The 15,416-nt window shown below is 39.1% G+C and overlaps 1 protein-coding gene across 3 annotated transcripts in view; it reads right to left on the bottom strand.

Moving 5' to 3' along the window:
- The window catches only part of PHLPP2 (PH domain and leucine rich repeat protein phosphatase 2), a 75,301-nt gene that overhangs the window by 42,347 nt on the left and 17,538 nt on the right, over nucleotides 1-15,416 (bottom strand). For all 3 annotated transcript variants that reach the window (XM_032324375.1, XM_032324377.1, XM_032324376.1), the window contains exon 3: nucleotides 14,081-14,214. In XM_032324375.1, coding sequence (XP_032180266.1) covers nucleotides 14,081-14,214 — 134 coding nt within the window. The remainder of the gene's footprint in view (nucleotides 1-14,080; nucleotides 14,215-15,416) is intronic.

Here is a 15,416-nt window from a genome sequence, read left to right as displayed (position 1 = left end):
TCGATCCCAGGACCCTGGGATCATGACCTGAGCTGAAGGCAGAGGCTTTAACGCATTGAGCCACCCAGGCGCCCCCCAATTTTTTATATATATATATATATTTAGGATTTATTTATTTTGGGGCGCTTGGGTGACTCAGTCAGTTAAGTGTCTGCCTTCAGCTCAGGTCATGATCCCAGGCTTCTGGGATCAAGGCCTGCATCAGGCTTCCTACTCAGCAAGGGGTCCTCTTCTCCCTCTCCCTCTGCCTTACCCCTCATGCTCCATCTCTGTCTCTCTTTCAAATAAATAAAATCTTTTTTTTTTTTAAGATTTTATTTATTTATTTGACAGAGATCACAAGTAGGCAGAGAGGTAGGCAGAGAGAGAGGGAAAGGAAGCAGGTTCCCCACTGGGCAGAGAGCCCGATTTGGGCCTCGATCCCAGGACCCTGAGACCATGACCTGAGCTGAAGGCAGAGGCTTAACCCACTGAGCCACCCAGGCACCCCACAAAAAAATAAGTTCCTTAAAAAAAAAAAAAAAAAAAAAAAAAAAAAAAAAAAATTTACTCTTATTTGAGAGCAAGAGAGAAAGAAAACACACAAGAGGGGGAGGTAAAGGGCAGAGGGAGTAAAGTCCTCAAGCAGACTCCCTGCTGAGCAGAAAACCCAGTGCAGAGATTCATCCTGGGGCACTGAGATAATGACCTGAGCAGAAATCAAGAGTCAGACAGACGCTTAACCAACTGAACCACCCAGGCACCCCAGATACAAAAACTTTAAAAAAATCAACTGTATTTTCATGCATAAGGAATAAATAATTCAAAAAGAATTAGGAAACTTACTACATCTAAGATAACATCAAAAAGAATAAAATGAAAATAGTATAGTGAAAACTACAAAACATAGTTGAAAGAAGTTGCAGACCTGGGGCACCTGGGGGGCTCGGTGGGTTGAGCCTCTGCCTTTGGCTCAGGTCATGATCTTAGGGTCCTGGGATCGAGCCCCACATCGGGCTCTCTGCTCAGTGGGGAGCCTGCTTCCCCCTCTCTCTCTACCTGCTTCTCTGCCTACTTGTGATCCCTCTGTCAGATAAATAAATAAAATCTTTAAAAAAAAAAAAAAAAAGAAGAAGAAGTTGCAGACCTAAGTAAATGGACAACATTCAGTGTTCATGAATTAGAAGATATAATATTGTTAAGATGAAAAAACTCCTGAAACTGATCAACAGCCGTGTAATCCCTACCAAAATTCCAGCTGCCTTCATGGCAGAAACTGACACATTAATTCTAAAATTCACATAGAGAAGTACGGTAGACTCAGAATAGACAAAACAATTTTAAAACAAATTTTAAAACAAAATTGGAGAACTCACATTCCCTAATTTCAAGACTCAACTGTGGAGTATGGAGTATGGAGTTGGCATATACAGTATAGTACTTAGGGCACCTGGCTGGCTCAGTTGGTATAGTATCTGATTCTTGATCTTGGAGTCATGAGTTTGAGCACCACACTCATAGATATTACTTTAAAAAAAAAAAAAAAAGCACAGTACTGACGTAAGAACAGACATAGAGCAATGGAACAGAGTTCATAAATAAACCTCTACATTTATGGACATTTGATTTCTGAGCAGGGTGTCAAGATAACTCCATGGGGAAAGAAGAGTCTTGTCAACAAATGGTGCTGAACAATTAGAAAGCCACAGGCAAAAGAATAAAGTCAGATCCCTTACCTCATATCATACACAAAAATTAATTCAAAATGGATTACAGGCCTAAATGTAAGACCTAAAACTATAAAACTCCTAGAAGAAAACAGCAGAATAGATCTTGTGGTCTTAAGTCAGGCAAAGGTTTCTTAGGCATCAACACAAAAAGTAAAAGTGACATGGGATGCCAGTCGTTGAAGCATCTGCCTTTGGCTCAAGTCATGACCCCGAGCCTTGGGATCCAGTCCGAAGTCGGGCTCCTTGCGCAATGGGCAGTCTGCTTCTCCCTCGGCCCACAGCCCTATTCGTGCTCCTGTTCTCTCTCTCACACTCTCAATCTCTCAAATAAATAAAAACCTTTAAAAAATAAAGTGACAAAAAAGAAAATATAGAAAAATGGTCTTCATCAAAAGTAAAAAACTGTCATGCTTCAACAGACACCATCAAGAAAGTAAAAAGATGACTCACCAGCTAGGAGAGAATAGTTGCAAATCATGAACATATTTAGAGACTTGTATCCAGAATAAAGAACTGCTACAATTCAGCAATAAAGACAAATAGCACAATTAAAAAATGGGCAAAGAATCTGAATAGATATTACTTCACAGAAGATATATAAAAGGCCAGCAAGCACATGAAAAGATGCTCCATCTCATTGTGACCAGAGAGATGCAAATCAAAACCACAATGAGATAGCGGTTCACATCCACTAGAATGACTATAATCGGAAAAGACAAACACTAGAAAGCGTTGGCAAAGATGTAAACCAACGCCACTGAAACGATCACGAAATGGTGCAGCCAATGTGGAAAGCAGTCTGATAGTTCCTCAAAAGTTTAAACAGAGACCCACCACACGTTCCAGCAATTCCGCTCTTACATCTATATCCAAGAGAACTGAAAACACATGTCCACACAAGAACTCATACACACATGCTTGTTCAGAGTAGCATCATCCGTAAGAGCCAAAAGGTAGAAACAACCAAAACGCCCAGCAGCTGAGCAATGCATAAACCAAAGGTGGCACTGTCTGTCTACACAATGGAACACTGTTCAGCCATAAAAAGAAATGAAGTACGGATACCTACAACGACATGGATGAGCTCTGAAAACACTAGGCTGAGTATAGGAAGCCAGCCACAGAAGGCCAGGAATGTATGATTCCACTTACAGGAGCTGTTCATAACAGGAAAGTCCATAAGGAGAGAACGGAGATCTGTGGTTGCTAGGTGCTGTGGGAGTGGGGAATGGAGAATGATGCTAATAGATACAGGGTCCTGTTTTACAGTGATGAACACATTCTAAAATTAGACTGTGGTTATGGCTGGATACTTCTCCGAATATACTAGAAGGCACTGAATTGTACACTTTTAGAGCATGAATGTTATGAGATGTGAATTATACCTCAATAAAACTGCTATTTTTAAAAAAAAATCTCACTATTCTCCCCAAACATGCCAATGGCTTCTATATCCCCCACCCTGGTTAACAGTATCACCTACTACAAAGTTGGCTAAATTATGTAAAAATGGGACTTCATGATCGTTATCATGTTTTCAAATTGGCTAATAGTCTTTTTAAAAGTTTACATAAAAAAGATGTTATATCAATTGATATATAATTCTGAGTCTGTTCTTACTTGGCTTTATTTCTTTATATTTTATTACAGATAAATCTATCTACCACCACTCTCATGTTTTGGATAAGTCATTTACATATGAAATAACATACTGTTTTATTAATTTTGGAGTGTTTGCTAGACATTCAGTCTCTGATCTGAAGTGATTATAAAAAAAAGAAAAAAAATGAGGAGTGCCTGGGTGGATTAGTTGGTTTGAGTGTCCTACTACTCAAGGCTTAATCTCAGAGTTTTGAGTTCAAGGCCACACTGGGCTCTATGCTGGGGGTGGAGACTACTTAAAAAACAAAAAACAAAAAACAAAAAACGAGAATGAGAAAGTTCTAGTAAGTACTCAGAATGTTTAACAGTTCGAATTAAAAAATAGTTTTACAATCTCAAAAGCCAAGGTTCTATGTGGAAAATTACAGATAATTTTAACTTCCTTATATTTATACATCTAAATGTTCTGTAAAGAAAATGTAATGTTTTTATAATTTTAAAAAGTTGCTTAAAAAAACAATCAAGGGCAACCCTGTAGCAATGAGTTCCTCTCATATAATATAATATATAATATAATCTCTAAATATCATTTTTCATTAAACTGAACCAGGAGTCCTTAGAAAAAGAGTTTATTCCTGGTCTGAGTCAGACAATGAAAAGATGAGCTTAGGACATCTTGTTGTGCCAAAACTTAATGGAAAATCCAGAATGCTATCATAAACTCCTGGGGTCATGCTGAAAGGACAGAAGCCAACGTAAAGAGCTCCCACTAGCTGAAATGGGACAAAACGAGCAACAAAAAGAGTAATGGCTGTAATGAGTCAAAACAAATACATAGAAGCCCTGAACTCACAATGATAGACAAAAAGAATCATACAGACTGTGAATATAAACTGAAAAACAAAACAACAGAGTTTCTAGAAAATAATAAAGGTAAATTTAGACTGTTCAATTGGACTATATTAAAATGAAGTAATCAAAAGACACCATTAAGGTTCTGGTTCTGAGTTAAGATGAAGAAGGCGCACTCCACCCTGTCTTTCCCACTAAATGCACCTATAAGACCTAGACAGAATGCACGGAGCAGCTATACAAGGAAGCCGAAAAGTAAAGAGCAGCATGCAGATTAGGGAAGAAGAACACAATCTGAATTACCACCCAAGCAGTGGCAAGTTTGTTTCCTCCTGTGACATCTTCCAGCCCAGGACTCGAGAAGGCCCAAGATCAGAGGCAGGTGCTGGTGTGGACAGAGAGCTCTAGGAAATGCCCTCAGGTCCTATCTTAAGGAGGAGAAAAGGGGTCTCCTAACACTCAGAGAGAGTGGAAGAAATTCCTCATCCCTTTCCCTCTTTTCATTTTCTTAAGTTCCAGCCCCCCAAAGTGGGGACACAGGCACCTAAAACTCTGAGGGGTGTGACTTCCTCTCTGGTTGGAAGATCTGCAAGCCCACAGTGAAACCTGTTGAATTTTTGGTCTCCCTGTCCCACTGGGAGTCCTGCAGTATGGATGCCCTTGCAGGACGTGTCAGGACGTGTCCAACAGGGCAGGTTAAGTAAAACCCCAGGAAATAGCAAAGAGGAAGGAGATCTAGAAAATGCCCCCCCTAAAGTTGTCTATGAACTCCAGGCTCACCCTTGAGGTATACAAATGTGAATGTGATCCCAAGCAGCAGGCCAAAATCTCTGACAACTGAACTAAGGGATGGAGCGAAAGGGGGAGAAGAAACAGCTCAATGCTGAAAAATGGTTTGAAGAAATACAGGAAAACTCCTCGAGTGAGAAAGATTATAGTGAAACTTATGGATTCAAGAAGTTCAGTGAACCCCAAACAAACCCAATGAAATTCTAGCTCAGATACTATATAATCAAAGTGCTGAAAATTAAAGACAAAGTCTCAAGAGAAGCTGGAGAAAATGGAAGTACTATTTATACCGGAACAACAGTTCAAATGACGGCATGAAGTGTGAGCAGGAGGAGCTCTCTGTACTAGCCCTCCAACTGCTCTGAAAATCCGAAGTTAGCTCCAAAAAAAAAAAAAAGTTAAACCAAAAATTATTGGCAGATATGTAAGAAGGTAAAAATGAAATATTTACTTACATTCAAAGATCAAAATAGGAAATCTCACAACAAATTTCAAATTTGCAACAGGCTCTCATACCACACAAAAAACTTCTATTTGAAGTATTTCACTAGAAAACTTGGCAAAGCAGTGGTGGCTAAAGTAAGTCCACCATCTGGTTTCATGATCCCAAATAAATCTTACATCTTCAGGCCTTAGCTTCCTAATATTAAGACCAAGGAGCTGGATTGGGTGTTCTCATTGATGGACCCCTCATCCTCCTCTAAACTCTCTCTCCAACAACTGAACAGCGGAGTATCTTAGAAGTTAAAAAGATGAAATTTAAAAGCAGACAGATGTATCTGCTTCCTGGCTCTGCTATTTGACTGGGACATATGACAGTCTCTCAGGAATAATCACATCTACCTAGAAGGTTTTAAGGGTTACATGAGACAAGATATACAGAGTGCTCAGCACTTGAGAAAGCACTTGGCACACAGCAAGGGTATAAAACCAAAGCTAGTTATTATAACGAAAATTCTGCCTGCGTTAAGCCTCCTTTCCCCATGTTTAAGAATTCTTTCCGGGTATCGTGACAATTTCCACAGTTTTAACATCCCCACCTACCCTACCCCCAGATCTGTATGTCCTAAGCTCTAGTTTCACATTGTCAACTACCTGTCAGACATCTCACCACCACTTAAAATGAAACATTCCCAAAACCAAGCCATCACCATCCCTATGAAGCAGCTCCTTCTCACAACTCAAGCCCTGACATTCTCCTGAAGTAACCCCGGCTTAAAACCTCAGTGTCAGCTTCAGTTCTTAGGTTCTCTTCCTCACTTCCCCTTTTCAGTCAGCCATCAACTCTCACCGATTATCCCTTCAAAAAGTCTCTCGTTTGAATAATTCCTTCCCATTCTCCACTCCAGAACCCTATTAATTCACATCTGAATTATTCTCCACACTGGGGCCAGATTCACCTTCTCTGGCTCGCTTGGATCCTCTCCCTTCCTGCTATCATCTGCCAAATGAAGACTAAACTCCTGATACTGCCCTCAACACCCAGAACAATCTGGAATCGAATTCTCTGTGATTCACAGGACATATACTGAGGTGTCGACCATCCCAAGCCCTCCTTTTCCTTTCTGCTTAATGAAATTCTGTCTATTTTTAGAGAACCAACTCAAATACTACTTCTTCACAAAGGCTTCTCTGATTCCAGAGAGCTCCCTGATTTTTCAGAGAAGAACAGTGATATGGTACTTCCCTACCAGCTATCAAAATGTGTTATACAAGTATATTATTTAAAATAATTTTGGCATTAGCACGAGACAAATTGGTCAGCTCTATCGTGTCCAAAAACAGAGTCCAAAAATAGAACACTGCCTTTATAAGAACTTAAGAATAATAAAGATGATATTTCAAATCAGTAGGAAAAGGATGATGTATTCCATAAATGTTGTTAGGACAAAACACTATCTACCTATAGAGAAAAAGTAAAGCTAGATCCCTCTCTTATGCATACTTCAAAAATCTAGAGTACTGAAAATACAGAATGCCTTTATGACCTAGGTTAAGGAATATAAATGCATTAAAGGAAAAGACTCACCAAATCTGACTAAATAAAACTTCTGCACAAACAAACAAACAAATAAAAAAACAAAAAAACTTCTGTACAATTAAAAACAATAAACAGGGACACTTTGGTGGCTCAGTGGGTTAAGCCTCTGCCTTCGGCTCAGGTCATGATCTCAGGGTCCTGGGATCGAGTCCCACATCATGCTCCCTGCTCAGCGGAAAGTCTGCTTCTCCCTCTCCCACTACCCTCTCATGCTCTCTCTCTCTCAAGTAAATAAATTAAAAATCTTAAAAAAAAAAATCAACAACATTCCAGGATGCCTGGGTTGTTCAGTTGGTTAAGTGTCCAACTCTTGCTTTCAGCTCAGTTCATGGGCTCATGGGTCCTGTCCTGAGATGGAACCCACGTCCGGCTCCACCCTCAGGAGGGGGTCTGCTTGAGATTCTCTCCCTCTGCCCTCTCCCCACTTGCACGTGTGCTCTCTCTCTCTCAAATCTTTAAAAAAAGAGTAACAACAACAAAAAACTCTTCTATCATCCTTACACAATTATGTTTATGATTATGCACATCTTAGTCTTAGTTTATATGCATATTTCACATTTGTAATCACTGTGTCCATATATTTTTCCTCTGTAAAAAATGTAGTTTTAGGGGTACCTAGGTGGCTCAGTGTTAAGTTAAAGCCTCTGCCTTCGGCTCCGGTCATGATCCCAGGGTCCTGGGATGGAGACGCGCATTGGGCTCTCTGTTCAGCAGGGAGCCTGCTTCCTCCTCTCTGTCTCTGCCTGCCTCTTTGCCTGCCTGTGATCTCTGTCTATCAAATAAATAAAAATAAAAAATCTTTTAAAAAAACTTGTGAAATTAAAACTTTTTTTTTTTAAGATTATTTATTTATTTGTTTGACAGAGATCACAAGTAGGCAGAGAGGCAGGCAGAGGCAGACAGGAGGAAGCAAGCTCACTGCGAGCAGAAAGCCCAATGCAGGGCTCGATCCCAGGACCCTGAGATCATGACCTGAGCCGAAGGCAGAGGCTTTAACCCAATGAGCCATCCAGGCGCCCCTACAGTCTCATTATTTATTGCATTTCAGTGTCTTACAATCACCTCCCAGGTCCATTCACTGCTATCAACTTGGTGTATATCTGTTCAGAATTTTCTAACTTATATTCATACCTAATACGTAATTGTAGAAATATATTTTGTGTACGTAAGTGGTATTATTTGCTGTGGTCTTCATGCTTTTTCACTCAACCATATGTTTTGGAGATCTTTCCTTAGCTGTCTTCTATATGCAGTTCTCTAAGTTGCACAGTATTGAATATCATGTATTATAATTTATGTAACCATTTTGCTAGTGATAGACCTTTACAGTATTTCCAGTTTTGACTACTGCCAACAGCATTACAGTAAAATCGCCTCCTTTGTGCCCCTGTGTTTCCTCAGAGTAGATCTGTAAACATGAAATTAATGGGTCATAGAGTATTTGCATTTAAAATAATGCAGAACAAATGTATAGCCCATCAGTATATCAAAGTACCCCTTTACCCACAATTTCACCTTTTAATATTATTAGCATTTGTAAGTATTACTAATGTGATAAATAAAATGATGGTGTCTTTGTTTTCATTTTCGTTTCCCTTAGTACTACTAGTATGGTTGAATGTTGTTTCGATTTTTATTGGATCTTTAGATTTCTTCTTCTTTGAATAACCCATTGATATTTCTGTGTAAATTTTTGTCTTATTTTCATATTGAACCAAAGAATATGTGCATGTATTCTAAGTATACATCCTTTGCATACTGTTATTTGTAAAAAACATGTTTTCTCAGCCTGTAACTTGCCCTTAAATTTTGTTTATTTTTATTTATTTATTTTTAAAGATTTTATTTATTTGACAGGGAGAGAGAGCACAAGCAGGGGAGTGGCAGGCAGAGGGAGAGGAAGAGGGAGAAGCTGGCTCCCGGCTAAGGACCCAATCCCAGGACCCTGGGATCATGACCTGAGCTAAAGGCAGGCACTTAACTGACTGAGCCACCCAGGTGCCCTGGGACAAAGATTAACTTTAACAATAATACCTGATGTTGGCAAAGTTACAAAGAAACGAGCATTCTCAAATTCTACTGATGAAAGCACATATCGGTATTGTCTGTGCAATTTAGGAATATTTTGAAAAATTAAAAAAAGATATATATATATATATGTATTGACTCAAAAATCGTATTTGTAGGGTGCCTGGATGGCTTAGTCATTAAGCGTCTGCCTTCGGCTCAGGTCATGATCCCGTCGTCCCGAGATCAAGCCCCATATTGGGCTCCCTGCTCAGCGGGGGAGCCTGCTTCTCTCTCTCCCTCTCCCCCACTGTGTTCCCTCTCTCACTGTGTCTCTCTCTGTCAAGTAAACAAAATCTTAAAAAAAAAAAAAAAATCATATTTATAGCAATTACATCCTTGTCCCTCCACCCTAGAGATCAGCCACTCTCCTGACTTTTAGAATCATTTCCTTGCTTTCTTCATATTTCTGCCACTTATATATGCATCCTGGATCAGTTATAGCAGGTTAAACTACTGCAACGAAAAGAATATAATGGCGCAAACACAAAAGAATTGTAATCCTCTTAGGGTAGACACTGCAGGTTTCTGAGGTCAACACTATCAAGAAACTCAGGCTGATGACAGCTCTGCCATTTCAACACATGACTTCTAATACTGCTTTGATGAATGCCATCCTAGCCCATGGAAGAAGACAAGGGCACTAACCAGATACAGAGGGACACCTGGGTGGCTCAGTCAGTTAAGTGTCTGCCTTTGGCTCAAGTCATGATCCCAGGATCCTGGGATTGAAACCTACCATCCGGCTCCCACTCAGCAGGGAACCTGCTTTTCCCTCTGCCTGCTCTTGCTCTCTCTCTCTCTGACAAATAAACAAAATCTTCAAAAAAGGAACCAGGTACAGAAGCAGCACAACAATTCCACTCCATACCAGGGAAGAAAACTGAGTCACATGTGTGCAAACCTAACTGCAAAAAAGGCTGGGAAGTGACATGTAGCTAGGCAGTCATGTGCCAACTGTAACTCTATTATTACGGAAGGAAAGAACAAATTTTGACGGATTGATGGTAATACTGCCACACATCTGTAAACAATATGGCTGAATTTTGTCTGGTTTTGAACTTTAAATGAATGGAAACATACTATGTGATTCTTCTGTATCTGGTTTCATTTTATTATGCTTATGCTCTTTGGAAAAAACTGTCTTGGGGTGCCTGGATGGCTCAGTGGGTTAAGCCTCTGCCTTCGGCTCAGGTCATGATCTCAGGGTCCTGGGACTGAGTCCCACATCAGGCTCTCTGCTCAGCAGGGAGCCTGCCTCCCCCCCTCTCTCTGCCTGTCTCTCTGCCTATTTGTGATCTCTCTCTGTGCGTCAAATAAATAAAAAACTTTAAAAGAAAAAAAGGAAGAAAGAAAAAAAATGTTCAGGCTGGGACTTATACTACCTGAGCCACAGAGTCCCAGAATTACAACTTCACTAGTAAATCATACCTTCTAGACTCCTTTTCCTCATATACAAATAAAGAGTTCATTAATGTGCTTTCTTAATCTCTGTGACTGATCATGCTACCTACTCATCTTTAGTCAATTATGTTATTTCCACAGCTTTTATCATGAATTTGCACTGAGCCAGTCATTCCACTAACTCCCTTTTCCCTAGAAGTCCCTTTCCAGCAACACTACTAATGAACATTTGCATAATGGCTGCTTGGGGTACGGGGTACCTTTTAGATCCAGCAAGCACAGCAACAATAACTGGTTTGAACTTAGGCCTTTATGACCCTGGCCTCATTAACATTATATGCTAACTAAGCTAAATCACCAAAGATACTCTATATAAAATATTTAAAGCTGATTACTAAGCTATTTGCTTCTAAGAGAATATTTCAGATATTTTTTTTCTTCTCCTATCAGTGGTTGTCTCGGGATTCAGGAACTGAGTGGATGGAGGAAAAAGGTGAGAGGGAAGCATACTTTTTGTGATCGTTTTAAGACAGGTCCACAAATTCTTTGGAGAGTTCTCTCTCCAAAAGGTGGGGCCTAATTTCCCTTTCTATTGGATAGGCTGTATAGGGTGGCTCACTTCGACTAAACAGAAAGTGGTAATAATGTAGGTGACTTATGAAGCTCGATCATAAAAAATACCGAGGCCTCTGTGTGTGTGTGTGCGCGCGCGCGCACACACGTGTGCATGTCTGTCTCATCACTGACAGAAGCTAGCTGCCTAATCAGGAAGACACTCAGGCAGCCTTAGAAAGAGGTCTATAGAGTTAAAAACTGAGACATCCTATGAAAGCTGGGTACCAACTACTGAGACCTACCAGCAGCCGTTTGAGTGAGCCATGCTAGAAGCAATTCTCTCAGCCCCAGTCAAGCCATTGGATGACTATACCTTCAACCAAAAGACTGACTACAATTTCATGCAACCCAAACCAGAACCATCCAACTAAATTACTCCCAGATTGGGGTGCCTGGGTGGCTCAGTGGGTTAAAGCCTCTGCCTTCAGCTCAGGTCATGATCTCAGACTCCTGGGATCTAGCCCCACATTGGGCTCTCTGCACAGCGGGGAGCCTGCTTCCTCCTCTCTCTCTGCCTGCCTCTCTGCCTACTTGTGATCTCTCTCTCTGTCAAATAAATAAATAAATAAATAAATTACTCCCAGATTTTTGACACACACAAACTATATAATAAATACTTATTATCATTTTAAGTCACAAGTTTTTTTTTTAATTAATTAATTTTTTTTAGTAATCTCCACACCCAGTGTGAGCTGCATGGTCTACCAAATGAGCCACCCAGGCGCCCCCTAAGTTACTAAGCTGCTCTTTTTCTAAGATTATATTTATTTATTTTAGAGAAAGAGCACATGACTCAGGGGAGGGGCAGAGGGAGAGGAAGAGAATCTCAAGCTGACTCCACACTGAGCCTGGAGCCCTGGCTGGATCTCACAACCCTGAGATCATGGCCTGAGCCAAAACCAAGATTTGGACACTTAACCAACTGGGCCACCTGGGCACTCCCGTAAGTTACTAAATTTTGAGGTACTTAATTACATAGACAAGAGATAATTAATACATATATATATATATATATATATATATATATATTTTTTTTTTTACTTTTGGTTTTGGTGCCATATATACATATTTTCTAGTTTCAAAAATAATTAGCTTTAAAAACCTCTTTCCCAAACATAATTTTCTCACTCAAATTATACTAGCTTCTCTAAATTAATAGAGGCCATTTTTGGAAATGTTCTCTGTTAAAGACCCCCTCCCCTCAAAAACACAGTAAGAAATACAAACTGGTACTCTTTTAGACTCTACTAGAAATATTATCTTAAGGGTATATGAAGATCCTGGGCATGCTATCATGCTCATCAGGTGCTGGCAAAAGGTTACTGTATTAGGGCCAATACTCCTGCAATATACAACTGGGTGCAATGCAATCTCAGTGGTTCAAAAGGAGCTCGCTGACACTTTCAGGCTCAACTCTCACCTTAGAATAAAACACATAAACAGAACTCATGTTCAACCACAATCACAAAAGGAACATGTTACTGATCCAAGTTGTTCTCTTTTTTAACCCAAGTTTTATAGGTTTAAATGGGCTGTGCTCTTCAAATTAATCTAAAGAATTTTCCCCTTTAATTCCTTTTTTTTTTAAGGAGGGGTGTGGTGGGAAGAGGGAGAGGCAGAGAGAATATTCTAAGCAGGCTCCATGCCTAGCACAGAACCCGACACAGGGCTCAATCTCACCCTGAGATCATGGCCTGAGCCAAAATCAAGAGATGGACCCAGGCATCCCATGGATTTTTCCTATTCAATTTCAATCTAGCAACTATTTTCCTTTCATGAACTAGCAATGAATATAAAGCAATTAAAATAAAATAAAACAAAACCAACTTTTAAGGAATATGTCACAAAATAGTGTTATGATAAAAAATTAAACATAAAATCTTTTGTGAAGTGCATTAAATAAAGCTGTCTTGTGACATTATGTCACAAGAGTTGTATTATGAAGTATACACAGGGGCACCTGGCTGGCTCAGTCAGTAGACCATGACACTCTTGATCTCAAGTGGTAAGTTCAAGCCCACACTGGGTATAGAGATTACTTAAAAATAAATACCAACCAAAAAAAAACGAAGTATACAGAAATTTAATCAACACTTTCAGGAATGAGAGCAGGGAATTTTAGTAAATAACTTTGCCTACTATATACTAATCATTCAGTTATTAGTTCAACTGTTTGATAAGTGGGTCACACTAATTCAAATCTTTCAAAATCACTTGGTGTTAAACAGCTCTGTCACTTAATAGCTGTATGACCTTGAACAAGTTGTTTAACTTCCCTACCTCAGATTTCTCATCTGTTGAAGAATAGTCCCTATGGCATAAGGTGGTTGTAATAAACCAGGTAATTCACAACCATAAAATCACACAGTAATAATCACACAATAGTACTCAACAGTCATAGTATTAGTAGACTATATTTGGAAAGCAATATTCAGAAAGTAATTAGTTTTATTAAGTCTAATTTTATTATTGAAGTGATCAGGTGAAAAACAGATGATAGGGGGGAAAATGCACCAAAAGAGAAACAAGAGTTAAAGAAATCCCAGATTTCAAGCCCACTAAATTTAATAATATATAGATTTGACAAATGTATTCATCAAATGTCAAGTCTTATCTGATAATGACCACCCAGCTCTCAACATTCTTGAGCTATCCAGAACGCCATGGTTTTTATAAGGCACCCGAAAGTAAAACTGATACTGAAAAGCATGATTTGATCAAGATTTTGACAAAGAAATAAAATGATTCTAGTTTTAAGTCAGCAAAAACATGAGAACAAGAAGAACAAAAATAAAGATGGGAAGGTGTTTTGGCTAATACTTCTAAGTCTCTCTTAAGTACAACTCACCGGCTTCTTTTTGTTGTTTTTTTAACCACACTAGTTAAGTGGCTTAAAAACACCTTTTGTTAAAATGCTTTTAAAAAGCTGAAGACAGAGAGGGGCAAATGATCAACTAAAAGCAAATTAAACACATTCAGAAAGCCACTGATGAATTCTTACCACCATAAAATCGAAGCATACAGCCAAGGTCAGGATCTGTTGCCTCCTCCTGTATACGCACAGGGTCATCAAATCCCAGCCTGGATAAGTAATCATACACAATCTGAAGAGGTCGTTCAGTAGGTTCCAGTCTCCTGCTTACACAATTCAAAAGAGAAGTATTTAGTAAGAAATAAAAATGCTTCACTTAATATTTATAATCTTTTAATATGTTCTAGATTTTTACTTCTGTATCAAGATTTTCTTTAATATCATATGATACAAATAATCTAAACAGGAAGTGCTCAGAGGTTTTGGTCTCAGGACCCCTCTTTAGTCTTCGAGGACCCCCAAAGAACTTTTGTTTACATGGGGTATACCTACTGGTATTTACTCAATGGAGCTCAAATTAATGATCTCCAAATAATGGGGATGCCTAAGTGGTTCAGTCGTTTGAGCTGCCCACATAGTCAGAGACGCAGTCATGGAATTGCCTACTGCGTCTCAGGTACTATGTTTTCCACTGGCTTCAGAGATGATTCTTGCATAAAAATTAGGAGTGAATAATTCCCCAGAAATCATTCTACCATGTGGTCCCAAATGAAAACTAAATTAAAGTCAGAATGTCTAGTAATTATTTGTGACCTCTGGTGACACTGCACATTTTAAATCGTATAGACCTAAAACACTTAAAATATGTAAATATTAAAATTTTTAGGGGCATCTGGGTGGCTCAGTCATTAAGCCTCTGCCTTCGCTCAGGTCATGGTCCCAGGGTCCTGGGATGGGGCCCTGCATCAGGCTCCCTGCTCAGCGGGAAAGCCTGCTTCTCCCCCTCCCACTCCCCCTGCTTCTGTTCCCTCTCTCACTGTGACTCTGTCAAATGAACAAATAATATCTTAAAAAAAAAAAAAAAATATATATATATATATATATATATATATATATATATATATCACAAAAACCTTCCAGGCTTATTTTGATAGAAGGGGCTACATCAGTAATAACACAAGTCAGCCCTTTTACAACTGTTTTATCAGAAAGCAAATAGTTATAAATCAATACAGTCACTAAGAGTATAGGCTCCAAAAGTCAGACTGCCTGGGTTTAGTCTTAGTTCTGCCATTTATTTATCAGCTGCATGCCCTTGGACAATTTATTCAACTTGTCTTAAATTCCTCATCAGTATAATGGGAATACAATAGTACTTAACTCACAGAGTTGTTATTAAATATATTTACTTACAAGATATTATATAGTAACTGAAGTGTTCAGCAAGACATCTTATATATAATAGTGTTTAATAATACACTGATGACTTAAGTAAAAAAATTCTTAGAATTTTAATTTTCAATTA

Source organism: Mustela erminea, chromosome 19, assembly GCF_009829155.1.
Source record: "Mustela erminea isolate mMusErm1 chromosome 19, mMusErm1.Pri, whole genome shotgun sequence".
NCBI classification, from domain to species: Eukaryota; Metazoa; Chordata; class Mammalia; order Carnivora; family Mustelidae; genus Mustela; species Mustela erminea.
The sequence above is the reverse complement of the archived record's forward strand: the minus strand, read 5'-3'. Positions and strand labels throughout refer to the sequence as shown.